This window comes from Macrobrachium rosenbergii, chromosome 7, assembly GCF_040412425.1.
Source record: "Macrobrachium rosenbergii isolate ZJJX-2024 chromosome 7, ASM4041242v1, whole genome shotgun sequence".
NCBI classification, from domain to species: domain Eukaryota; kingdom Metazoa; phylum Arthropoda; class Malacostraca; order Decapoda; family Palaemonidae; genus Macrobrachium; species Macrobrachium rosenbergii.
In genome coordinates this window covers 3,740,001-3,767,500 of record NC_089747.1, presented here as the reverse complement: position 1 = coordinate 3,767,500, position 27,500 = coordinate 3,740,001, and the positions used below count along the sequence as shown (strand labels likewise).

Below are 27,500 nucleotides of genomic sequence, written 5' to 3'. Positions count from 1 at the left end.
TTACTGTCTTGTGTTATCGGAGTCGCAGTGCTCATTGCATACAAGTAAAGTGTATTTTGTAATTGTACTTTGTTTGTTCATGCATGCTACACACACACATACACGCACACACACACATATATATACATACATACATGTTTATACATATATATTATATATATGTGTGTGTGTGTGTGTGTGTTGTTACAATTCCGATTCAGACCGACCTCCATAAAGTATAAGGTTCCATTCCGGCTAATGATTATTTGATCCCATGTCTGTCTGGGGAAAGGTCAGAGAATTTTTTCCTATCGACAATAATCGACATCATAAGCCGATACCTGGGCTCATTAGTTATACATTTTCATTCAAAATACAAAGTTCCTTTATCTCAATTCTCTATGGCTGTTTATCAGTATGTATGTTATAATTCTTCTCTCTCTCTCTCTCTCTCTCTCTCTCTCTCTCTCTCTCTCTCTCTCTCTAGCTCTATTGTAGATTTTTACATATCTGTTTTTTTTTTTCTTAATCTCAACTGGAGCGTCTCCTGAGAAATTCCTCTCTCTCTCTCTCTCTCTCTCTCTCTCTCTCTCTTATCTTATCAGTGCCATTTAATAGTCTTTGAAATTACAAAAAACGTAACGACTTCAAAGTACCGTAACATCCTCTACCCAAATACTGTGTCCTTCATCCCTGAAGGATCTGGGCAAAACTCCTACCTACCTTCTTCGTCCAGAAGCAGATTGTCCGGTTTTATGTCCCTGGAAAACATAATAAAAACGGTAAAAATAATTGTCTCAAGACACATCTGAAGTGTTGAATTTTAGCCATTTGATCTTGTAAAACCAGGCATCCATATTTTTATAGTTGGCATTTTTGTCTCAAACTATAACCTTAATTTATTTTTTTCATGCCTCTGTTGTTTTTATGACTATATTAGTATTTCTGTCTACTTGTGCATGTATTGATGTGAATGTATATATATTGTATAGACAACACACACACGTGTCTATATATATATGTATACAGTTTACAGTATATACATATGTATACAGTACAAGTTTTATATATATGTATATATTTACATGTATATATATGTATACAGTTTACAGTATATGCATATGTATGCTGTACAAGTTATATATATATATATATATATATATATATATATATATATATATATATATATATATATGTATATTATATATATATGTATATGTATACATATTCCTCTCCGTGGTCTGTCTGTCTGTCTGTCTCGTCCCTGTACCAAGAAGAAACGTCCTCCTCACCTGTGAATGATGTTCCTGGCGTGGAGGTAGTGCAGTGCTGAGGCCACTTCCAGTATGTAAAGTCGCACGGCTTCGTCGGTGAACTGGACTCCCTGTTGAATGTGGTACCTGAGGTCTCCCCCCAGCAGGAGATCGACCACCATGAACATGTCCTCTTCATCTGCGGGTGGAAGGTGGCATTAGATTCTCCTTCTGATTCTTGGGAATCTTAAGCATTTTATATAAATTAGGTATATCTTAGTTTAACCAGACCACTGAGCTGATTAACAGCTCTCCTAGGGCTGGCCCGAAGGATTAGACTTATTTTACGTGGCTAAGAAGCAATTGGTTACCTAGCAACGTGACCTACAGCTTATTGTGGAATCCGAACCACATTACGACGAGAAATGAATGTCTGTCACCAGAAATAAATTCCTCTAATTCTTCATTGGCCGGTCGGAGACTCGAACGCTGGGCCAACAGCGTGCTAGCCGAGAGCTCTACCCACCATTCCAATAAAGAACTAGCAGTTTATATAAACGCTACAAGTGCTAGGAGAAACATCATTTTTTATGTTTAGGGTCTAAATGTCCTGAATTTCACCTCTTTCAAGGGAGCTGGAATGAGGTAATGTTATATCAGGTAATGTTATATCCTGTGGGCTTTTAAACAGAATATATGGACAGTGGATATTCTTGTTTATATAAATTAATTTATTCAAATGTTGTAGACCTTTGGGACGAATGATTTGTCGACAACCTCAATCTCATATACGATTTGATTTTCATCCTCGTCAGCGTAGTTGGGTGAAGTTGGTGTTTCACCCCTTTGTGTGTAATTTTGTGCTGACATAATAGCTCAAGAACGTATGGACGATTTTCAATGAAATATTGTGAAAGGGTTCACAGGATGGCTCGTTCAAGGCGGTTTGATTTAAATCTCCCAGGGTTGTTTGTCCTTGTTTTTCATTAGAGGTTTGATGTGTCTATCGATATTTTCCTACGTGGTATTACATCTGTAGTGTGTAGCTGTGAATGGGTACAACTTCCCTTCCTCTATAATACCTGAACAACTGTAAATTCTGCTGACGTAAAATATCAATTTGACAGAGTAGTCCTACAATCTCGTACAAGTAAGAACTCTCTCTCTCTCTCTCTCTCTCTCTCTCTCTCTCTCTCTCTCTCTCTCTCTCTCTCTCTGATTGTATTTGGAATTTCTCTATGTTAAGATAGGAAATACAACTATAATATCCAGGGAGATAATTCTGGAATAGACTGAAAATTTTATAGCTTCATTCATATCTTTGATTTCATCTGGAAACAAATATTTCTTGGGATCTTTCAAGAGAACGACAAGGCAAGCTTCCAAGAGAGAGAGAGAGAGAGAGAGAGAGAGAGAGAGAGAGAACCTAGAGACAGAGAGAGAGACAGACAGACAGACAGACTTTCAGACAAACAGACAGGCCTACAGAGAGAGAGAGACAGAGAGAGAGAGAGAGAGAGACCTACAGAGAGAGAGAGAGACAGACAGACAGACAGACAGACAGGCAGACAGAGACAGAGGAAGCGGAAAGAAAATAATTAAGGCGATAATAAAGACTAAATAATCTTATGACAAAAGAAAAGAATAAACACGCAAATGCGCGTACATACCCACATAAACATGCGAAAGAGGAAAGGAATAAGTGAAACAAGAACAGAAAGAAGGGAAACAGAGAAAGGGATGTTGTGTGGTCCATGCTGAAAGAACAGAGAGAGAGAGAAAAGCGAAAGAAAGGAGAGGCAGAAGAAGTAGAGAATGAAAACTGAGGCTCACGTCAGCAGCCCTGAACCGCGAGAGGGTTGAATAAAGTGCTACTGGCCTTTATCTGGTAACAAGCCAACAAAAGTTGGGTTAAGGAGATCGGGGATCGTTTCTCTCTCTCTCTCTCTCTCTCTCTCTTTTGTAACGCGTTTGTTTACTCTTTCACTCTATAATGGATGTCCCTATAAAGCATTTGTTTACTCTCTCTCTCTCTCTCTCTCTCTCTCTCTCTCTCTCTCTCTCTCTCTCTCTCTCTCTCTCTTTAAAGCATTTTGATTACTCTTGAACTCTTTGATGAATCCCCCTCTCTCTCTCTCCCTCTCACTCTCTCTCTCTCATTTGTTTACTCTTGAACTCTTTGATGAATCTCTCTCTCTCTCTTTAACGCATTTTTTTACTCGCTCACTCTTTGATAAATCTCTCTCTCTCTCTCTCTCTCTCTCTCTCTCTCTCTCTCTCTCTCTCTCTCTCTCTCTCTCTCTCTCTCTCATTTAACTTTGCGGTTATTAAACGAAAAGTTGCCTTCCAACTGACATTAACCGTAATTATAGGCGGACGACTCCCAAACTTAGCTTATCTGCATTTTTTTTTTAAATTGCGTAGAGCATAAAATTTGCGCTTTGTCATGTTAATTGTCGGTAAAAAGTATTTCATTGTGACCTATGAAATTAGCAATATTTCTCAAAACAATTTATGAAATCGCTTATAATCTAGACCTCACTTATGATACTGAAAGTCAATTATCAGTGTATTTACAAAGTTCTGATAACATTGTAATTACAGGAGAATGTAATTAGTTTCGTTGTGGTGAATTTGACCCTTTTTGTCAGGTAATATATGTGTTTGTAACCGTACAGAAACGTAAATTATCTAAATAAAAATAAGTATTTCATAAAACATCAGAAGAAAGGAATTATTCCAAAAATATCATAAGAAAATTTGAGAGACAGGGAGAGGTCACTAGAGGTCACTGCTGACCTACTGATCATGCAAGGTTGTATTGTCACCGGGATTGAGTAACCATGCAAAATTTCAAGTCCATCGGACGAAGGGAACAGGTTGAAAATTGAGTTAGAAGATTTGACCCAAACAGACAAAAAAACCAAGCTAATTAAAACTATAATATAAAGAGAGAGAGAGAGAGAAAGAGAGAGAGAGAGAGAGAGAGAGAGAGAGAGAGAGAGAGAGAGAGAACTGAAAATATCCGAACCAGTATCAAATTTCTGAAACTCCTAAAGTATCGCCCACCACATCCATTAGGGAAAGAAGGACACATCCCGTTCAGTCCGCGAGTGAATCATGTATCACGCCAATGGTGGCCAGAGGTCAGCGATGGGCACATCCAATCTTAAACAAGGAGTGCCATGCCCTGCCGGTGGTGTCCCTGGCACCCACGAGCCTCAAATATTCCAGCTGCTGCCTTCTGCATTTTGGAAGGTTTTCTTGCATGTTTTAGTGGACTGTGGCTGGCTTCTGGCCGACACAGAGAGAGAGAGAGAGAGAGAGAGAGAGGATGAGAGAAGAGAAGAGAAGAAAGAAAGAGAGAGAGAGAGAGAGAGAGAGAGGGAGAGAGAGAGAAAGGACAAAGAGAGAGAGAGCGTGGGGGAATGAAAGAAAGAGAAAGGAGAGAAGAGAGAGAGAGAGAGAGAGAGAGAGATGGGGAAATGAAAGAAAGAGAGAGCGAGAGAGAGAGATGGAGAAAGAGAGAGAGGGTGAGAAAGAAAGCGAGAGAGAGAGAGAGGAAGAGATAGAGAATGAAAGAAAGAGAGAGAGAGAGATGGAGAGAGAGAGAGAGGGTGAGAAAGAAAGAATAGAAAAGAGAGAAAGAAGAAAAGAGAGAAAGAAAGACAGAGAGAGAGAGAGAGAGAGACAGAGAGAGAGAGGAAAGAAAGGAAGAAAGAAAGAGAAAATGGAGATGGAGCAAAGAGAGAGGTGAGAAAGAAAGAGAGGGAGAGAAGGAGAAGAGAAAGGGAGACGATGAGAGAGAGAAAGGACAAAGAGAGAGAGAGTAGGAAAGAAAGAAAGATAAACGTAAAAAGGAAGAGAGAAAGATAGACAGACAGAGAGACTGAGAAAGAAAGAAAGAGAGGAAAATGGAGCGAGCAAAGACCACTCGGGGCGGAAGGAGAAGCAGGAAACCAATAACCGGGAAAATTGAACAGACAGGAAAGAAGGATCGGAGATGGAAAGCAAAAGAAGGGAGACGGATAAAAGTAAAAATAAGCGGTTGGATTAAAGCGATGAAAGGAAAAGGGGAAGAACTGAAGTCTGAGAAGGGAGATTCAGTCAGTAAAAGAGAGAGAGAGAGAGAGAGAGAGAGAGAGAGAGAGAGAGAGAGAGAGAGAGAGAGAGAGAGAGAGGGAGAGAGAGAGGATACATCATTTGCAATTTGCATCGACGTGGTTTTCAAACACAGGCTGTTATCCGCGTGAGTTTGTTCATGCATCAACCTATTGTGTTTGTTTTCATTTGAATCGACTTGTTTTCAAGCACAGGCTACCATGCAAGAAAGTTTGTTCTTGCATTAGCATAAATATCTCTGTCTGAAGTTCGTTAGATGAGACAAAGGAACTGTAACGTTAAATTCTTTGCTTGAAAGAAAGTGCAGGACCTAAGTTTCAGTTGCAAGGGGAAACACAAAGAGATAGTTTATCTCCAAAACATAATGGCACAAGAAGACTACAGCTTCTTCTTAATGTCTGTCCACAAATACCAATCCAAGAATAGAACTTGTACGCAAGGAAAGGCAAGAGACCCTATAAGGAATTGTATATCAGGAGACTTTAGTTATTAATGCCAATGCCACGCTGGTTCTTACTCGTTCCAGGGGGAAGGTGATAGTGAATTAACTGTTTGATTGATTTAAGTTCTATGGCGATGGTGGATGAAAAATAGAAGTGTCCTCAAGCGTAGCGACGAGATTTATGAATACTGTATTATCCAAGTTCAGCAATGAACTGCAATGAATCTTTTAAAACAGCAAGTTCGAGGATTCGAACATGATTCGCAGTTAGCTTCGAAATAACTCGTCTATTCATTAGTATGAATATTATCCACATCGAAGAGGGAACGAGGTGTGTCGAAACTGTTTTAAATTATACGAAAAAACTGGAACTTTTGGCTTCATTACAAATGAATACATCACGAGAGATAATAACAAGGATGGTAGTGAGCATGCTATCAACCACCGGGTGCGTTCCAGATCTTCACAAGAACCTGGAATCACAAATTCTCAGATGATCATGGAAGCACCGTTTTGATAATCGGAGAAAATATGGCTGACTTCATCCGGTTTCTCTGACAATCATAACTTGCAATGAACTTGGCTGAAGTTTGTGCTCAATCAGGAATGTTCCAGAGAAAAATGGCAGCTCTGGGATATATGACCAAGGTTGTTGAAAACTCACTTGAAAACTCACCATTAAATTGTGTAGAAATTTCTTTGCATTGTTCATCGTTATATCTTCCTTCGTTAACTTTCAGGAAGCAATTATGAAGCAATATTGCTTGAATTCCTGTAGTCTTTATCAGAGCATTCTGTAAAGATATAGTTACTTTTGCGCAGAATTTCCTTCTGTATAATGAGCCTTAGATGGGTTACTTTTATTAGTTTGAATAAATACATATATACATACATATACATACATACATACATACATACTGTATATATATGTATAATGTATATATATATAATGTATATATACTGTATATATGTGTGTGTATAATATATGAATATATATATATTCATTCATATATTACACACACACATGTATACATATATATATGTATATATATATATATATGTATATGTGTGTATGTGTATACCTACATACATACATAGATGATAGATAGATAGACAGATAGATTAGGAAATAGAAAAACAGTCTTAACCTCAAAGGCAGCTTTGGATTAAGGTTGTGAATAATCTTCTTCCAAAGAGCATGATACGTATCGAGAGGAGAGAGAGAGAGAGAGAGAGAGAGAGAGAGAGAGAGAGAGAGAGAGAGAGAGAGAGAGAGAGAGAGAGAGATTTTATTAAAAAAAGTTGCTTCAATGAACGAGCATGCCTCCAAACAGCAAATAGGACCACCTGACACGTCCGAAAATTACAGATCTATATGGTAATGCAAGACGCGTGTATCGACCTCAGTTCTTGACATCCTATTTGCAACAGGAAAAAAATGAATGCAAGAGTTTCCTTTACCGAGATGCATACTCTTTTTATATTTCGTGTGAAATTCAGAAATTCTGAGGCTTGTCAGTGTTGCTTATTTGAGGTTTATTTGTATCTTGGTTAATTGCATTTTCTGCATTCAGAAAACTTTAATCCTCTTTGCACGGCTTTTAAATTGTTGCTTTTGTAGATGGGTCAAGGTTGCAGAGAAAATATTTGTCAACGAACAGGCATAAGTTGCGAGCAAATTTATCATCTTTTGTTGCAACTAGCACTTATCTGTCATGCTTTATTTTTCCATTGTCAGAGAAAATCTGGCATGCATGAGTAATTATGCACCTGTTTGTAATTGATTTATCATAATTTCTTTTATTATTACCTGTACAAAAAGCCTTGATTTTTACTCCCTCATTTTATATATTAAATAAACGTCAGTCTAAACTAGGAGAAGATAACACACAGTTATCTGAAACAACTTTGCTCCTCTGTTCATCAGCTCAACAAAGACAGCTTCTGAAAAACTGCAACCCTCTTTATAGCTGGGTTCAACTGGCGCAGCGAGTTTGGTCAAGTTGAACAGGGTGAACGAAGTAAATTGTACCTGGATCAATAGACCTTAATTGCCTCCGTCTCGAATAATGGTGAAATTGGTTAGCGGTAAATAAATATGCATAGCTGATGCTTTTGCATTATATACAATTCTTAGTTTATTTTTTTTTTTTGTCTATCTCTTTTGTATGAAATGATTACATCTCTCTCTCTCTCTGTCTTTATCTTTATCTATCTATCTATCTATCTACCTATCTTATCTATCTATCTATCTATATATATATATATATATATATATATATATATAGAGAGAGAGAGAGAGAGAGAGAGAGAGAGAGAGAGAGAGAGAGAGGTTTAATAATTTCAAAAGATATATACAAAAGATATATATATATATATATATATATATATATATATATATATATGTATATATATTATATATATATGTGTGTATAAGTGAATCACGAAAATATGGAACGTGATGAATATATAAATAAAGATAAAATCCACGAAGGAAACTGAAACACTGGAGTCCTGCGAGGCCTTTCGACACTACGTCCTTTACTTAGCAGACTGAAGAAATAAAAGCAAAGTTTACAAAGAAAGCTCCTATAATCCCCATCTGTCATTTATATGAGCTTTCTTAAACTTAAATTTATATATTTTATATATATATATATATATATATATATATATATATATATATATATATATATATATATATATATATATATATACATACATATATAAGTTATATTATTGAACGCCTACATGATCCCATGCAAAAATTTAGTTCCGATCACAACATAATACACGTGTCTTTGTTTCCCGACGCAACGATTGTTTTTAGAAAACAATGGCTCCATAGGTTCGTAACAGCACTCACGAGCTGCCTGCAGCAGAGTGCTTGCATTAGTCCTTTTGTCGACTTGCTTTGATACTAATGTGATTTAGATTACAGCGAACACAGCGCTTTTAAGTCTGCGCGTGACGTATTAGGCATGAAAGAGACGCAGAACAAAAAAATGTTCTGTGCAAAATTCGCTACGCTGGCTGGTTTTTGAATCCTTGCTTTTCAGCCCTGATGAAATGTAAGGTCTTTCAGTCATGACGAAATGAATTGTCTCTATTTGCAAACATGAAATAGGAAAGTTACGATAGATTTTTAGTGGAATTAATGACGAATGAAGCTGTGACAAGCTTATTGCATGACTGGGATAGACATGTTAATAAAACGATTTAAAATCCTTTAGCAACGAAATTTGACAACGATTCAATTAACTTAAAAAGACTACTTAGGTCCTTGATGGAAAAAAATTAATTTAAGTTTAAAAGGTCATTTATTGCAATCCCAAACTAGGTCGTGCTGGCATAAGGCCAACTTAATCACCAACAGCAGCATCATCGCAATTACTGAAAGATTTTCCTTGGAGTCCCTAAAGAGGACATTTGGGACCGCCACTGATAACAGTTCGTCAGCGTTTAGAAAATCACTTTGTTCCGGGACTGTCAACAGTTCAGTAAAATTCAATTGAAAACAGTTCGCCGACTTCTGTAATGGTAATTTAACAGCGTGGCTGAAAACAGTTCCAATAAAATTGAGAAGTTTGTTTATAGCAAGATCGATAAAATCAAAATGAAATCGTAATGAAAACAGGGGATATTTAATATCCGTGGCTTCAATTTTCATCGCACATTTTAAAGAAGCAAGTCTGTCACCTGGACAACAATAAATAACGTAATACAATGATGTTTAGAAATAACATTTACATTTTAATCTTCATTTCAGGATGTCTCATTATGCTGCAGGAAAGGTAATGTAATTATCGTGCTTTTTCGCGCTATTGTTGATAAGGACGTATATTTACAGTATTAAAATATCATGCTAGTTTTGCAATGTCGACATTTTAGAAATAAAGAACATGCTCTTATTTCTGGATGTTTAATGAATGAGAGTGTTATTAGCGTTATTTATTATAGTCTCTCTCTCTCTCTCTCTCTCTCTCTCTCTCTCTCTCTCTCTCTCTCTCGCCAGAGGACCATCTCTCTTTCTCTCCCGCTAACACCAGAAGACCATTCTCTCTCTCTCTCTCTCTCTCCTTTTTGGAACACCAGAGAGCCATTCTCTCTCTCTCTCTCTCTCTCTCTCTCTCTCTCTCTCTCTCTCTCTCCTTTTCGAACACCAGAGAGCATCTCTCTCTCTCTCTCTCTCTCTCTCTCTCTCTCTCTCTCTCTCTCTCTCTCATTTTTCAAACACGAGAGGGACATTTCTTTCTCTCTCTAACTAATACCAGAAGACCACCAATGTCGAAACATTCATTTCCCTTTCATAGCTATGGACCGAAGTCCTGGGGCCAGTTGTTATATTCCTCCACATGAAAGTTCTCTCCCCTTCTCCTCCTCCTCCCCCTCCCCTTCCGTAGGAAAGTTTTAATTCCTCCTTCTGGGAACTCCCGCGAAATTGCAGTTCTCTGTTTGCTGTTGCGTTTCAGGTAAAGGGGGTGGGGTGGGGAGGGGGGAGAGACTCTCGAGGTGAAGGAATTAATAGAAATATAGAAATACAGAAAAGGCGTAGAATAAATATAGAAATTTTCTATAAGATCGGTGTTTGTCTCAGTATAGCTTCTGTCTTCCTGAAGCATACTAGCTGACGTTTGCGCTAGTAGAAATATAGAAATATAGAAAAAGCGTAAAAAAAATACAGAATTTTTTGTAGGATTAGTGTATGTCTCAGTAATGGCTTCCGTTATTCTCAAGTATATTATCTGATGTTTGCAATAATGAATTTATTCTTACTTACTGTTATAAAGTTTTTTTTTATTACGTAATGTTAAACGTAGCATTCCGTTTAGAACTGTGTTGCGTAGAAAGCTAACTAACCATTCTAGAAGCTTTTATGAGCATGCTTTATCAGTTAATACAAAAATTTCAGAAACATAATTTTATTTGCGCCAAATAGTTTACAAGAATTATGGATTATTGCGATGTATCTCAGCTTTAGCTAGCGCCGCTAAACATATTACGATAGTTTTTTTTATATGAGTATATTATATATTTCTTTGATCCAAACTGGCTGAACTAAATCAATAAAACGAAGCTCTGAGGTAAACAATTAATTTGTTGCACAGCCACAGGCCTTTCAAAAAAGCATTGACTCTTATCAAAATCGGCGATTTTCAACTTGGAAAATACGCATTTATTGAAGCGTATCTGTTGTTTCAGGTTTCATTAGTTTTTACAATATACAAAGCATCTTACTAATAAGGTGATATATAGAAACATTAATATTCTGCTTCGCTTGGCTGGTTTTTGCCATTCGGATTCTGATACAAATACCATTTGGAATCCGATTACTAGAGTATTCTGAGTGTGAGTATATACACGTGTGTGTGTGAGCCCGATATCTCAAGAACGAACGAACGGAGTTCGATGGAATTCTTTGTACACATTCACGAGGTGTTCTTATAGGAATGATATTTTTTTAGGAGAAGTCTGAATACAACTGTTCATATGTGAAAGGCAAAATGAAGGTAAATAAAAAAGTTAAATATGTGCATCCGTCAATAATGACACAAGGCAGGATATCACTCCAAACATACGCTCTCTCTCTCTCTCTCTCTCTCTCTCTCTCTCTCTCTCTCTCTCTTTGTGTGTGACGGTTGTGAATTGAATCAAAGCCAGTAGTCGACGATATCGCTAAAAAAAAACATGATAATAAATCTAGTTTTTTCTAATGGAATTATGACTGAATTATATTAAATTAGTAGTACGTAAATGCAAGTAATATTAAATTTACTTCTCGATACATCCCTTACCACAGAAGACTCATATAACAACAATAATAGTATTAAAAAGAATACAAACTAACATTATTATTACTAATGATAACAAATTTATTATTATTATTATTATTATTATTATTATTATTATTATTATTATTATTGGAGAAACAAATCCACGGTCATTAATGCGTACGTATATTTAAAGATAAATAAATAACTGTGAATTTGTTTCCCCATTTCAGGACTCATGTTGCTATGAGTAATTTATTATTATTATTATTATTATTATTATTATTATTATTATTATTATTATTATTATTATTAGTTGCCACTGAAAACTCATAATAATAGCAACAATGATATTAATAAAAGAATAAAAATAATCACTATATTTTTTATTATAATTATCATTATCATGATTATTAATGATAACAAGAATATCATCAATGTCATCACTGCTGTTGCTTTTGTTGCAATCGTCGCTGTTTCTGCAACCATTCCAGTTATTATCATTACCTCGGACCTGAAGGTAATAAAAAAAAAACAAGTAAAAAATTCGCCGAAGTTTCTTTGGCGCAATCGAGTTTTCTGTAGAGCCGCTACAGCGTATATTCAAGGCCACGGAAAATAGGTCTATATGTCGGTGGTCTCGGTTTAATGCTGTATGAGCCGCAGCCCATGAAACTTTAACCATGGCCCGGTGGTGGCCTATCCTTTATCGTTGCCAGACGCACGATTATGGCAAACTTTAACCTTAAATAATATCAAAGCCACTGAGGTTAGAGGACTGCAATTTGATATGTTTGATGATTGGAGGGTGGATGATCAACATAACAGTTTGCAGCCCTCTGGCCTCAGTAGTTTTTAAGATCTGAGGGCGGACAGAAAAGGGACAGAAAAAAGTGCGGACAGAAAAAGTGCGGACAGAAAAGGGTGTGGGCAGAAAAAGTGCGGACAGAATAAGTGTGGGCAGAAAAAGTAGGGACAGAAAATTGGGTCAGAAAAAGTGCGGACAGAAAAAGTGTGAACAGAAAAGTGTGGACAGAAAAACTGCGGAACAGAACAAGTGCGAACAGAAAAAGTGCGAACAGAAAAAAGTGCGGACAGAAAAAAAGTGCGAACAGAAAAAGTGCGGACAGAAAAAGTGCGGACAGAAAAAAGTGCGGACAGAGAAAATTGCGGACGTACAGACAAAGCCGGCACAATAGTTTCCTTTTCCAGAAAACTAAAAAAACGAGAAATAAGTCCCCTAAAAACAGCACAACCACGAACCTTGGAAGCTGAACCAGAGATTGACGAGGAAAGGGTGTCTGAGGGACGCCAGAATCTCGATTTCCCTGAAGACGTTGTTCAGAGCCTCTCTGGCTTCGCACTGCGTCTTGTTCATGTACTTCATGGCGAACATCTGCTTGCTGTCCCGCTTCTGCACGATGCACACCTGTTGCGAGACACAGACAGATAGATAGACAGGTAAACAGATGGATGGACAGGTGTTTTGATTACATTTAAAAGGATTAATCGTTCGTTGCTCATAGGATTTGAATGCGAGCATGTAACGTCATAATTTCAACTGCCGACAATGCAGTAAATGATTTTTCATTGTGGGAAGTCCCTGAATTACAGTAATGTCTCCGAGTTATTATTATTATTATTATTATTATTATTATTGTTGTTGTTGTTGTTGTTGTTGTTGTTGTAATCAGGACGCTATGGATGCTTTTTTGTTATGGTTATATAGGACTGTATATTTGAAATTATAATAACAGGAGCTTTCGCATGTGGAACTTTTAAACATTATTATTATTATTATTATTATTATTATTATTAAGATCTCATAATGACACGAGTCACTAGCATGCTGAAAAAAAACGACAATAATGCACGCGTACAACGAAATTTTTTTAATATATACCTTACACTTACATCTTTGTGGATTTGTGTCAACACTATCATTACTATTATTACTATTGCTGATTCGCATCTCTAGTGTCATTTCTCTTAACATTATCATTACCTGTAGACTCTCACAAGGTCAGGCCCAAGGACTTCTAAAACGAGAAAGCCGAAAAAAAAACTAGTCTTTCAATAAAACGTAAAATAAATTATTGACCGTCAAGGCCACAGAGCAGACCAATGGCCGCACACACGAAAGGCGAAAGGCAGGCAAGCAGTCACAGGCGGCAGGCGCCTCTTTTTAATTGAAAACCTAACTTTCCAATTTCATTTCCCGGAAGGGAGGACGAAGCAAAAAAACACATCGGGGTGTTCTGTTTTTAAAAGTAAACCCATACAGGTTCGGGCACTGATTGCCAATTATTGGCCTCTTCGGCAAAATTCGCTTTCCTCACAGTAGACCCGAAGTTTTGCCTCCCCGGGGTGGTAATATGGCGCCTGGCTTGTCAGTGCTGTGCAATCTGTCAGTTTCTTGTGGGGGAAGGTTGCTATGTCTATAAGATTGCTGTGACGTCAGTGACCGTAGTTACTCTGACGCCAGATTACATAGACGAATAAAAGGGACCTTTCATGTGGTTTTTGTTAGTCGTATTTTGACGTTTTAGTTTTTACTAAATGTAGTACAGGAGAAATTATGCCTTCAAACACTGGGTAAAATAGCTTTGTATGATGTTTAAAAATTTTTCTTTAAGAATAACTGTTTAATGCGTAGACCGAGACGGGGAAAACTTTTCTAAAGTAAATCCCTATCCCTCAAGAAAGTTTATTAGTGGGCTCCACCCTCAAGTGATGACAGACCTGCCTCTTTGGAACACAAAAGAAATAGTAAATTCCACATCCCTTAAGTATATAAAGCATAAATCAAAGCGTTTGACTCTTGAGTTAATAAACTCACCAATGATAACGAAGTTGAGATATAAATTCAAAAGAATTAACTGGACAAGCTTACCTTTCCGAAACTCCCCTTGCCGATCGCTCGCAGTACTTGAAAATGGTCGAAAGTCACTGGAAAGGAAAGGAAAAAAAAATTACTTAATGATTTTTGAATAAACACGACCATTTGGAATTTATAATGACGTTGTATAGTTTAAGTGTTACCTGGATGTTATTGTGGGTCTTTTTAGTTCTCTCTCTCTCTCTCTCTCTCTCTCTCTCTCTCTCTTATATATATATATATATATATATATATATATATATATATATATATATATAGATATATATATATATATATATATATATATATGTATATATATATATACACACATATATATATATATGTGTGAATATATATATATATATATATATATATATATATATATATATATATATATAGAGAAAGATAGAGAGAGAAAGAGAGAGATTGACTTGCATTCACGTATGCATTTCTCTCAAAATAATCTGGCGATACAGCTTGATTCAGAAACTGAATATTTGCTCACTGTATTTTTGTACTGAATTTGGCATCAGGTAAACACCGAGAGCAAACAGAGGCAGTATACGGTGTTTGTGTAAGTCGAGAAAGTTGTTGGCTATTCAGTATGGGGTCATATTACTTTGAGGGCTTCGTTTGTATTTACTGTAATTCTATTTTTGCGTTTTTAGTTTCCCCTCTTTAATTTTTGCCTCTCAGAAATTTTCTTTGCTCTGAAGTAGTTTGCAAAGGCTTCATGTTATTTCTGAAATGACGTCGACTGGGTTGAAAGCTTTTTTCGTTAAAGGGGGTGAACATTTGAACGAGATAGAGTTAGGTAAGTTGAACAGCTCAGGAAATACAGACTCAAGAGAACGAACGGAGAGCAAAAGGTGGCTCCGAGGCGTGGGAAACGGCAAAGTATCTTTAATACTAATTACAGTGCGCCACCAAGGACCCTGTAGGCATTAACCCAAACCCCAAAAAGGGACATATTCCCCTAAAAATTATATGGGACCTTAAAAGTCATATGAGACCTTAAAAATTATATTGAATCCTAAAAAGTATATGAGCCCTTAAAAATACTGACACGGTTCCAGATCTGATTTTTTTTTATTCATTTCGTTGATGGCATAGAATAAAGTTAGAGGCCATATAGACTAGTTTTATCACATGCGTAGTCTTTCAAGTATCTATTTCGTATATGACAAGTGTTGGTGAAACGAACGTAGGTTGCGGTAAGCTATCTACGAAATTTGTCAATTTTTTCACAGTAATATTTACGTCACTTTTAATTTTTCAAGATTTTTATTGCCTCTCTTGGTTGGTACTGTATATATTTTTTGAAGATTATGAAGTGTTTATAAAAAAAATTTCCTTTGGGGAAATTTAAATTTTCTTTATCAAAATGGTAAAATGTGTGTTCTTTATTTAACGCAGATCTGTATTCAAATGCTTGATGAAATATCTAAGCTTATAAACAAATGAAGAAACATGGATTGAAATACAGAAAGGAAAATATACTAGGAATAATTATTAATGTAACTTCCCCCTCCCTCCCTTCCACGAATACTTTACGCTGCGTTTTGCTAAGAAACAAGACAAAGATGAAAAAGAGCATTATAACACAAAACAAAAACAAAATAAATAAATGAAACCTTGACTCAACTAACGGATGGCTTCGCCCCCCAACAGCCTAAGAATAATGGTGATCATTATGGCCACCGGTCAGTTAAACAAATGACTGTGCGTCAGTGCTCTTTTCTGCTATAATTATGGTTACCTGCGCTTATATACATGCGCGCATAAGTATGTGTTGGTAACCTACAAATGGATATACAATTAGAAAGAGGTAGATGAATTAAAACATATTTATTAATGAGTGTTTCAATTTGCAGTATTAGTAATTTTGATAAATGTAGAATTTTTTAGTAGAAAACAACAATTTTCGTATTTATGAAGTAGGATTTATTGATATTTTACAACTCCTGAATGGATACAAAGTCTGCTAATGTCGATAGTGTTTAAGAATACAATGGGCATGTACGGTTGTGGATCCAAATATCCTATTGCAGTTTGAAAGAAGGTTCTAAAGGTTGAAGCCCTTAGGGGGATAGCGCTGTCAGTCCACCTCACGCAGTGCACTGTAGGCATTGCTTAAGGTTCATTGCAGCGTCCCTTCGGCCCCTAGCTGCAACCCCTTTCATTCCTTGTACTGGACCTCCGTTCATATTCTCTTTCTTCCACCTTATTTTCCTCCCTCCCCTAACAGTCGTTGCACAGTGCAACTGCGAGGTTTTCCTCCTGTTACACCTTTCAAACCTTTTTACTCTCGATTTTCCTCTCAGCGCTGAATGACTTCGTAGATCCCATAGCTTGGCCCTTGCCTAAATTTTACATTCCATTCCGTTATAAAGGTTGAAGGGACTGGGAGTTTGAGTTCATCCACATTCCCTTGAGTCATTCGCCTTGGTCCTGAAGATTTCCAGAGACGATAAAAAAAAAACACAAAAACTACATGGAAATATATACATTCCCCAAGCGACCTAGCGAAGAGGGCAAAATGTCATCTTGCCTAGGAAATCCTCGAGGAATCCCGAGGTATCCCGAGGTATCCCGGGAGATCCCGAAGGTCAATTTGCCGGACGTTGGACAGAACCGCGGGATCAAAGGAGCAATATGTCATCATACCTTCTCTCCCTGAAGGACGCCCTTCTTTGGAAGACCCGACGATGCGGAAGAATCAAATGGATCAAAAAAAAAAAAAAAAGAGGAAAAAAGGAGTGCGTCCTCGTGCCGTTCGTCTCGATCTCACAGCGCAGAAATTGGAATCAACTGCAGAAGAAGAAGAAGAAGAAGAAGAAGAAGAAGAAGAAGAAGAAGAAGAAGAAGAAGAAGAAGAAAAACAGTCAGCGAGATTCGACGTATTTTCGTGAAGTACAATAAATTTTTCGAAATTGTGGAACAAATAGAATTATACTATATCTTGGGGGTCATTATCTTCATGATATTTACAGTCTTTTGTTTATGTTTTTACGGTAATCCCCAACGGGCTTGTACTAAACACGCCGCAAAGTTGGATACATAACGTGTTAAAAGCCTTGGGGGTCACTACCTAGGAAAGATCTGGTTATCCAAGTCACCTTAATCAATTCCTGGGTGGTGTAGACGCGTTTCAACATCCAGTATATTCTTATTTCTTTCCACATTCCAAAAACGGTTTAGCAGAATCTAGCCTTGCTCGTTTACAGAGCTGTTACCGCAAAGAGAATCACACTTCGCTATGCAAATCTATCCAAAAATTTCTTATTTTTATATTTTGTACATGGTTTGAGACACCTGAAAAAATACCTTTCAAGTCTATAGAATCTGTGTGTTTGTTCATTCTGAATAATAATAATAATAATAATAATAATAATAATAATAATAATAATAATAATAATAATAATAATAATAATAATAATAATAATCATTAAAAAATACTCATAGTAGCATGAGTCTTAAATGGAGAAAAAACCCACACATATGTGTGGGTACAAATGTATTTAAAAATAAATCTCTACAGAGAGCTTTCGAGAATCGAACTGGTTCCCGAAACCTCTCTGTAGGGATTTATTTTTAAATATACGTACCCATACATAACTGTGAATTTGTTTCTCCAACTACAATAATAATAATGCTAAGAAATTCACAGTCTCCTGGAAAACAATCTGAGTAATAAAAATCCACAATTATACAGTAAAATACATTACCACGTAAAATAAACAGTAGTAACATATTTACTATATAATCGTGGATTTTTATCAGTAATAATAATAATAATAATAATAATAATAATAATAATAATAATATTTTCCAGGAGACATATTTTTACAACAAGAACTTTCTCCAACATGGTTTGTTCCTCTCTCACCTCCAGCGACGCTGTACCGAGGCGTGGCTGTTGAGATGTTGGTAATTACTGACAGGTGTAATTAGGGTTAAGTATCTTGACGTGACACGTGTCCACAAGCTATTAGACTGAGCCAGACGTGAATAATTCCGTTTCTCCGATTTAATACACGTAGGACACCACGAAGCAGTGAATAATAAATGTCTCTTGAAAATTTATTATTATTATTATTATTATTATTATTATTATTATTATTATTATTATTATTATTATTATTATTATTATTGGTGAGACAAATCCACAGTCATGTAACTGCACAAATTGATTTGGAAATAATAGTTTTATTTTTAAATACTTTTGTACAGTTACATGACTGGATTTGTCTCTCCATTTTAAGACTCTTGCCACTAAGATTATTATTATTATTATTATTATTATTATTATTATTATTATTATTATTATTATTATTATTATTATTATTATTATTCAGAATGAACAAACATAGCTTCTGTAGACTTGAATGCGCTTAAGCGAAAAAAAGAAAGCACAAAAAGGAAATTATTAGACAAAAGTAAGCTGACAATAATATTTACAAACTAATATTTACATACGAAAAAAACACAGTAAATTAGAAAGAAATAAATTAGTATTACAGTTATTCTTGAATTAAGTAAAGGCATCAGTAATAATACTACCAAGAAAAAAAAATTTTTTTTATCTGTACGGAAGAGGAAACACGAAATTGTCAAAATGCGTATGAGGGGAAGGAAGGAACTCCTTGCGTGAATGCGTGAGTGGTATCCTTCACTGACACTTCCTCCCGACGTAGGACTTCCTGAACCAGACCTTCATTACGTGAAGGACCCTGGAGGGTCATTATGGTAATGCCAATTTACGCAAACAAAGAATGCTATTTTTAACATTTTTTTGTCTGCCGTTCTGTTTGCTAATGAGATCGTGGAATTCTTTTTATTATATTTTCTTCTTCGAAGACAACTCTTGTCTAAGCAAGCAATGACTATTTACTTTATTTTTCTTGTTATTCTTTAATCAAGCAAAAAATATTTCCTTTATTTTTCTTATTGATTTTTAATCAAGCAAAAAATATTTCATTTACTTTTCTTGTTGTCGTTCAAGCAAGCAAAGAATGTTTCCTTCAATTTTCTTTTTTGCTTTTTAAAGCAAGCAAAGAATGTTTCCTTTATTTTTATCATTATTTTTTTAGCAAGCAGATAATATTCCTTTCAGTTTTATTATTGTCTTCTAAACGAGCAAAGAATATTTCCTTCATTTTCTCTTTTTTTTTTTTTTTTTTTGAAATGCCCAAGATAAGACAAATCTTAGGCCATAATAAGAACACGGAATAGCTTTCCTCATTCGTCTCACTTCATCCAGACACATCAAGAAGAGTCTTTTCTCCTCATTTCATGACGTCCTCATAAAGAGAGAGAGACAGAGTCGCGCATGCGCAGGATATTTATTTTATTCTTTTGTCTTCTTCCTCGGAAGAAATTCGCGGACGTTAATGAGAACATGAAATCCCTTTTCTTCTCACAGAGAGAGAGAGAGAGAGAGAGAGAGAGAGAGAGAGAGAGAGAGAGAGAGAGAGACAGTGCAATGTCCGATTTCATGAAGTTTGGTGGTGTATCTCTCTCTCTCTCTCTCTCTCTTTCTTTATCTTTATCCGTAATAATTGCGTTCCTTCACATATCTACCTTTGTTAATCTGTTTTAGGTGTCTTTTTGGAGAAACTCTCTCTCTCTCTCTCTCTCTCTCTCTCTCTCTCTCTCTCTCTCTCTCTCTCTCTCTTTATTTATCAATAATAATTATATTAGTAATCCACATATCTACCTTTATTAGTCTCTTTCTAGGTGTCTTTTTCTGAGAAAAATTCTCTCTCTCTCTCTCTCTCTCTCTCTCTCTCTGGCGTCAAAGGAAAGGGGCCTCCATTGATGAAGCAACGTAGTTTGATCTGTATGGGTTCACTTCGTTCCCTGGACGTGGTCGACGACATCCGTCGTTTCCAGGTTCCAAGGCCGTTCCAGTGGGGACCTCTCTCTCTCTCTCTCTCTCTCTCTCTCTTGTGTCCATAATGATTAGGCTTATGCTTCACAGGTCTGCTTTCTTAATCTCTTTTTAGGTGTTTTCTAAGGAGATTTCTCTCTCTCTCTCTCTCTCTCTCTCTCTCTCTCTCTCTCTCTCTCATACATAATGATTAGGTTTGTGCTTCATATTTCTGCATTTCTTAATTTTTTAGGTGTTAAGGAAATCTCTCTCTCTCTCTCTCTCTCTCTCTCTCTCTCTACACATCTGATTAGGGTTTCTTTCTCATATTTCTGAATTTTTAGGTTTGAAATATCTCTCTCTCTCTTTCTGCCTCTTCATAATGATTTTAGGTGTTATATTTCTTCCTTTTCCTCTTTTTCTCTCTCTCTCTCCTCTCTCTCTCTCTCTCTCTCTCTCTCTCTCTCTCTCTCTCTCTCAAGCTTACTAGAAGCTATTTTATTTCATCTCAAAGCATCGAGCCACAATTTTTTTTCTTTTATTTTGTAGAGCAATGATGTTAAGGAAGTGCTATTTAAGCATGAGGTTTGTCAGGCAGAATTCTTTATCAACGGACACAAGTGTTGAGCAGATTTTGGAAATAAAAGTATGTTGAGCGATAACATCACTGTTAGTAAACAAACAGCCTAGCTGAAGTTTAATAAGCATTCATTCTTTCTTATAACTTTTTTGTATATTTTTTTATTCTTTGTGGTTTCATTTATTTACTTTTTTTATTTTATTATTTTTTTGAGATATTGATGTGAGAAACTTCACCCATTTAGCACCTTTTCCATCTTCTTTCGTTTCCCACAACTCATTATCTTTCATCTTTGCCCCTTCCTATTTTACTTCACTCCAGAAGTTCTCCCCTCCATTCCCCTCCCATCTCCCCTCCCCTCACCTTCCCTCCCCCACACCCAAACAACACCGCCATCCGAGCTTTCTCTCCCACCACCCCCCCGTCACATTCCCGTTTCATTTCGGTCTCATATTGAATTCCTGTTTTTGGGAGACCCCGGGTCCAACAGCTTTAACCGTGATTCCTGTCGTGCCAGTTACCTCCGCATGTCGTACAATACTGTCTATTTACGTATGTCTATTTGTCTGTCTGTTTGTCTGTCTTATTCTCTAAGTATCTGTATATCTATTTCTCTAAGTACCTGTCTGTCTATCTATCTATATATCTATCTCAGTATGTGTTTGTCAGGTTAACATATATTAGCGATTTTCATCTATTTTTCTTTACTTTCTGTAGCGGCGTCTTATTAGTAAAAATCTCTCTCTCTCTCTCTCTCTCTCTCTCTCTCTCTCTCTCCATTCAGATATTAGTAATACATTTTACATTTGTGACAGAAAGAAAACGTTGCCAGTCTCTCCATAGTTTAAAGAGTACTTAGAACGTGACTTTGGGCAATAAGAGCCTCTCGCGCGTGCACAGTGAATACCAGTTGGACAAAAATATCTACCTCTTTGTATCTACTTCTACCTTTGTGTCTCACATTTGGAAATTACTCATTTTCTAAAACTATATTTATTTAATTTCATTTTTAGATTTTTTGTCTTTTATTTTGTCCTGTTGTGTACGATTATTTTTTTTTTTTAAATTAGTACTTCATTTTTATTTGCGTTCTATTCCTTCGTTATTGCAGTCTTTGGTATTTCAGTATTATCAGGATATAATTATTAACATTGCTGCAGTTAATGGTGGCTATGTTTTATGTTTTATTTTGGTCTACGCTATATAAAGTTTAGATTTTTTGAGGTGATATTCCTTTCACTATATTAAGAAGTCTACTAAGAAACCCTCAAGTCTTCAGAAACCCTGTGTCTCTGTAACGGGAATATTTTTCTGTGCAATGTAAGTGATATATGGAATCAAAATTTCAGAGATTCGTCATACCTGATAGAAACAAAAAAAAAAAAATTCTGGAAAATCTACCTCCTGAAGATGAACCCATAAAAAAAAACTCTAGGAATACATTCTGAGGTAGATGTTCCACTGAGGTTCGTCCGACTCAGTTGATTCTGTAAACTTTTTTTTTTTCTGCGTTATCGAACCACTTTGCATTGTTGTTGACAGCGCAATATCTGCTCACTTCCCCATTCTCAAGGTTCCGCTCTCTCTCTCTCTCTCTCTCTCTCTCTCTCTCTCTCTCTCTCTCTCGCCAGCTCTTCTCCTCCTCTTAATCAGTGAAGTTCTCCAGTCTGCCTCTCCTCCTACTTATGTTATTAAATCTAACATTGAAGAACGATTTCTTTATCATTTAGGTACTATATCTTAACTTTACTAAGGATATTGACAGACTCCTTTGTTTACAAAAATAATGCCCTTAATCCTAACTTCAGATCTTGTCCAGCTATTGTCAATAAAAATGAATAAAGCTATACTAGGATACACCTCTACACTTCTAAATCAACTTGTGTGTACATATGTATGTAATACAGAAATAGAAAAATATACTCGAATATACGTCTACATATCTAACTCTAATTGTGTGTATGTATGTGTGTTTGCGTGCGTACGCGCGCGTGTGTGCGCACAGACGCACGTATTTCCCAGATAATCTGTAACGAAGTTATCCGTAGACAGCCCAATATAAAACATCTATTGTTGATCCAGGACAGACCGTCAACTCGGAAACTTTGAAAAAAAATTCGAAAACTTAAAATCTGGAGAACTACGGATAATGAATGTTTGTCTTGTTCGCCGAGGGATGGAACTCGCTTAGACATAATGAGGATGGTAATTTTTTTCTGGGTCATTTTTCCTTTTTTTTTTTTTTTTTTTTTTTACTTCCCATCGAGAAAGTTGGAGGTTTATAATTTGATCTAGGGAGTTTGTATAACCCTTTCGGCTCAGGCTTTCTTGTATGAGGAATGAATTTTGTATTAATGTATAATTGTGATGAGCGAATTTTTTTTTTAATGTTAATTTCACGAGATTTGATGTTTATTCACCTATAAATTTTCGACAGCTGACGTTTTCTATAATCGTTATGTTATTTACATATCTCACAATTACCTGCATTTCTTATAATTATCCAGACCGCAGATGTCTTGAAATGACTGTTTTGCCCTCTTGACATTCTTTATGTGGTATAGACCTGGAGGCCGATGGCACGGACAGCCAAATGGCATTATCTAACCCAGGCCCAATGGGGACAAGAAAAATGAAAACTGTAGGAAAATTCCAAAGCCTGACGGCACCACAGGGACGAGAGAGAGTTACAGAAACGTGAAATCGCCAGAATAAAAATGTTTTTTAAATATATCTGAAAATCCAGTAGCACCAGAATGGTTGCTTATCACGTGTCTACGGCGGCATTCGTACCCCAAAATATTTCCCATCCTGCCGGCTTCTCATGGGACCATATCTTGACACATCATCTCTCTCTCTCTCTCTCTCTCTCTCTCTCTCTCTCTCTCTCTCAGCGGAATTTTTATCGGGCTTTCAAGGGCTGTTAGCCATAATGGTCGTTTCCAAAATCATGTCTTCAGGGATTTTAAAGAAAAAATTTTAAAAGCTCTCGTGTATAAGCTAAGGAGAAATCGTTGAAATAAAACCGTGCCTTCTCCACAACTGTCACTCGAGCGTGAATGGGGAGTGGAAGTCCTTTTTGAAGGGGGCAAGGGAGAGAGAGAGAGAGAGAGAGAGAGAGAGAGAGAGAGAGAGAGAGAGAGAGAGAGAGAGAGAGAGAGAGAGAGAAGGGGAGGTTGCGGTTCCGTACCTCCTAATCTCATAGCTAAGAGTCAGAGTAATACAGACACACATATAATGTGTGTGTGTGCGTGTGTATGTGTGGTTGTGTAAGAGTGTGTGTGTGTGTGTGTGTGTGTTTGTGTGTGTGCAGGACACCACCAGGAATTTAATCCTAAGTCTTCCCACGGACAGGAATATAATGTCATTAAAATCATTAGGCGTTATGGGATAGGGGCTAATTAACGTATCTTTTCCATAAACTTTCCCATAAAAAATTATTTTTCCTGGAACGGAACAGTGGTATATCTCTAGGAGAGTTGAAAAAAATATGTAATTGTGTATGTATTCGTGTAAGCCAGATACGATTAGGGCCTGTAACAAGTTACAATGGGCATAAATAAACCACGTAAGTCGATAAATATTAAAGCATAACCTACTGACTTTGAGGGAAATTGAAGTAATTAAGTCATATCTTACCTATTTGCTATACAGCTAGATAATATCACATTTGAAATATTTGTGAAGGTATCACATGCAGGCAGTATTTCCTGTTCGTAAATTTGGCTTAACCAAAACTAATGATAAAGGAAATTTCATTTGAATGTTCACTAATGCGGAATTGCACAATCTGATTAGAATTATGATGCCCACTGATTCGTTTATAATCCTCTTTCATTTTGGAAATGAGATTCCTCAAACTCACTCGGGAAACGTGACTGATAAACAAATAAAAATGAGTTTCTACTTTGTGGAAATAATGCTTCGAAATATATAATTGGTATAAGGCGTTGGTATGGTGTTTCATGGGTCGTTTATTACCAGTTTTCTTCGCCAGAATTTTCCTTCTTATCTGCCAAATATGATCTGGCTGGATTTGATGATTGCAATACAATTCCCTGAAGTAGGAGTGTCTCACTGAAAAGGAAATTCACTACTTAAGAATTTTTCAGGCGTTTATAAGTCCACCCAAGAAATGTTTGGCTTTGAATTTTCCAGAGAAATTGGGAGAAATAGATCAAAACCTCTGAAACGACAGGAAGTATAATAATCGTGATTCTGATCGTGTTCTTTCACAGGTTGTTTTGTCAATAATCTTCGTACTCATTCAGATCTTGAGATCCGTGTGTCCGTTTTCAATACATAGAGTAACGAAATCTAAAAAATCTTGGTCAGAATCATGCAGTGAAGATCAGGTCATTCGAAATAGCTCAAGGAACACCTAGCCCAATCATCATTTTGCCTCCAACTACAGTTTGCACCTAAAACCATACCCGACTGGTGAACGCATTATACTTTTAATCATTAAATTGACTGATTGATTATAGCTACTAAAACTGGAGTCACAAGTTTTAATCATTATTATTTGAAATGAGAAACATTTCATTGTTTTAGCTGGAGTGACACACAATCCAATCATCATTTTGCCTCCAGCTACAATGTAGCTAACAAGAAACCACGACTGGTAAACGCATTATACTTTCAATCATTATTAATTGAAATGGCACCTAAACAATTTCATTTCATTAACAAAATAAAGGCGCTCTCGTTGCATTGCACGAGCGGCCGACTTGTAAACCCACATTATTCCCCACATTGGTTAAATGAGAATCAGTGTTGCATAATGCAACAGAGAGAAGACCACACCTTCGGAGGAAGGAGGGAATTTATCTTTTAATTTTCGGACGCTTCCGCTTCTGGGAGTCGCGGAATTTCATTGGTGGCTGAAGGAGCAATGCTATAGTTTCCCCTGTCAGCTCTTATTGTTATTATTATTATTATTATTATTATTATTATTATTATTATTATTATTATTATTATTATTATTATTATTGATTTTAATGAATCACAAATATAAAATATATTAAGTATAAAGACGGATATTATTGTAAAATAAAAAGTACCAATTAATTTATTATTATTATTATTATTATTATTATTATTATTATTATTATTATTATTATTATTATTATTATTATTATTATTATTATTATTATTGTTGTTGTTGTCTGTTGTTGTTTTCCATACTGTTTGTTTTATGATTCATAATGAATCGTGAATATTAAATAAACTAAGTATAAAAATGGAAATGATCTTAAAAAGTAACCATTTCATAATTAATTATTATTATTATTATTATTATTATTATTATTATTATTATTATTATTTTTATTATTATTATTGCTTTGTCTAACTCTTATCCTCACACCACTTGCCCGTTCTTTTTTATATAAACCATGAAGTTGCTATTACGAAAGTAAACAGCAAGATTAAACAATCTGTAAAACGAAAGGGCAAGACGCAGAAAAAGAATAAATAATGTGAAACAACAGCGTGAAGAAAGAGGAAATCATGAGTGGGAGAGGGAACAATTGAAAGCGCAAACAAGAACAGGAAAAGATCGTGAAAGGAGGAAAACTACGTGAGAGTATTGAGAGAGGAAGAAATTTGCTATTATTATTATTATTATTATTATTATTATTATTATTATTATTATTATTATTATTATTATTATTTGCTGATAAACAGAAAGCAAACATAAGGAGAATAGTGATATAAAGCAGCAGCAATAATAATAATAATAATAATAATAATAATAATAATAATAATAATAATAATAATAAAAGGGTCTTGTGGGTGACAGTCAAAGGCAGCGCTAAAGTCAACAAGAAAAAGTTTGGATTCATATTCAGTGTCAAAATTTAGTCATAGAGATACTGTTTGTATTAGAAGATATCTTTAAAAGTTATGCAAGGCTAATATAAATACTTGGGGAAAGATATAATGAAAGAAATAGACACACGAAAATGAAAGTATAATGTATTACAGTCAGCGTATAGGGACATAAATAGACATAAAAAATGATAGTGGTATTAGGCAGAAAAGCATTCACGTATGTAACACGAATCTGGAGCAAACAGTTCCGAAATAACGTAAATGTTGAGAACGCAAATCACAAATGAAATACCGAAATAAAAGCCCTGTCGTTTGCAGCGCCAGTCCAAAAGAGAAATAGCAGAGAAAAATGCAAATTATGACTCTTCCCACACACACGTACTTACATACATACGCTCACTCTCTGGCAGCAAGCCATTAGCATCGCGACAATACTTACATTTATGGCGCCCGTGAAATACCTATTTCATTTTTAACTTTTTCGTCGCATGGAACTGTCCTGGCGCCATGCAGCGGGAAGTTGCTCTCTCTCTCTCTCTCTCTCTCTCTCTCTCTCTCTCTCTCTCTCTCTCTCTGCGCGTTTAAATGGGGACATTCATCGTGAAAGCGAAGTGACTGTCCCTGTGAAGTTGTGAGGTGATCTGCCATTTTCTGAATCTCAGTCATGACGCAATTTTCTGTTGTTCACGAGATTATCATAAGAAGAATACGAGTTTTCTTTTTGTTACCTCTGCAAGGAAGCTGTTTTTCGTTTGATATGACAGTTTA

At 36.0% G+C, this 27,500-nt stretch overlaps 2 protein-coding genes across 14 annotated transcripts in view; one reads left to right on the top strand and one right to left on the bottom strand.

The window, feature by feature from the left end:
- The window catches only part of LOC136840030 (uncharacterized), a 318,614-nt gene that overhangs the window by 118,214 nt on the left and 172,900 nt on the right, over positions 1-27,500 (top strand). The window contains exon 4 of one of the 5 annotated variants that reach the window (XM_067106335.1): positions 9,566-9,590. The exons of 3 other annotated variants lie outside the window; for them this stretch is intronic. In XM_067106335.1, coding sequence (XP_066962436.1) covers positions 9,566-9,590 — 25 coding nt within the window. Of the gene's footprint in view, positions 1-9,565; positions 9,591-18,323; positions 18,503-27,500 lie in introns of those variants that run through there. One more of the 5 variants, XR_010853503.1, reaches the window with a different exon arrangement.
- Positions 1-27,500, bottom strand: part of LOC136840024 (uncharacterized) — a 168,353-nt gene that overhangs the window by 22,993 nt on the left and 117,860 nt on the right. For all 9 annotated transcript variants that reach the window (XM_067106317.1, XM_067106324.1, XM_067106321.1 and 6 more), the window contains 4 exons: positions 14,461-14,516; positions 12,831-12,996; positions 1,272-1,431; positions 703-740 (listed from right to left, as the gene is read on the bottom strand). In XM_067106317.1, coding sequence (XP_066962418.1) covers positions 703-740; positions 1,272-1,431; positions 12,831-12,996; positions 14,461-14,516 — 420 coding nt within the window. The remainder of the gene's footprint in view (positions 1-702; positions 741-1,271; positions 1,432-12,830; positions 12,997-14,460; positions 14,517-27,500) is intronic.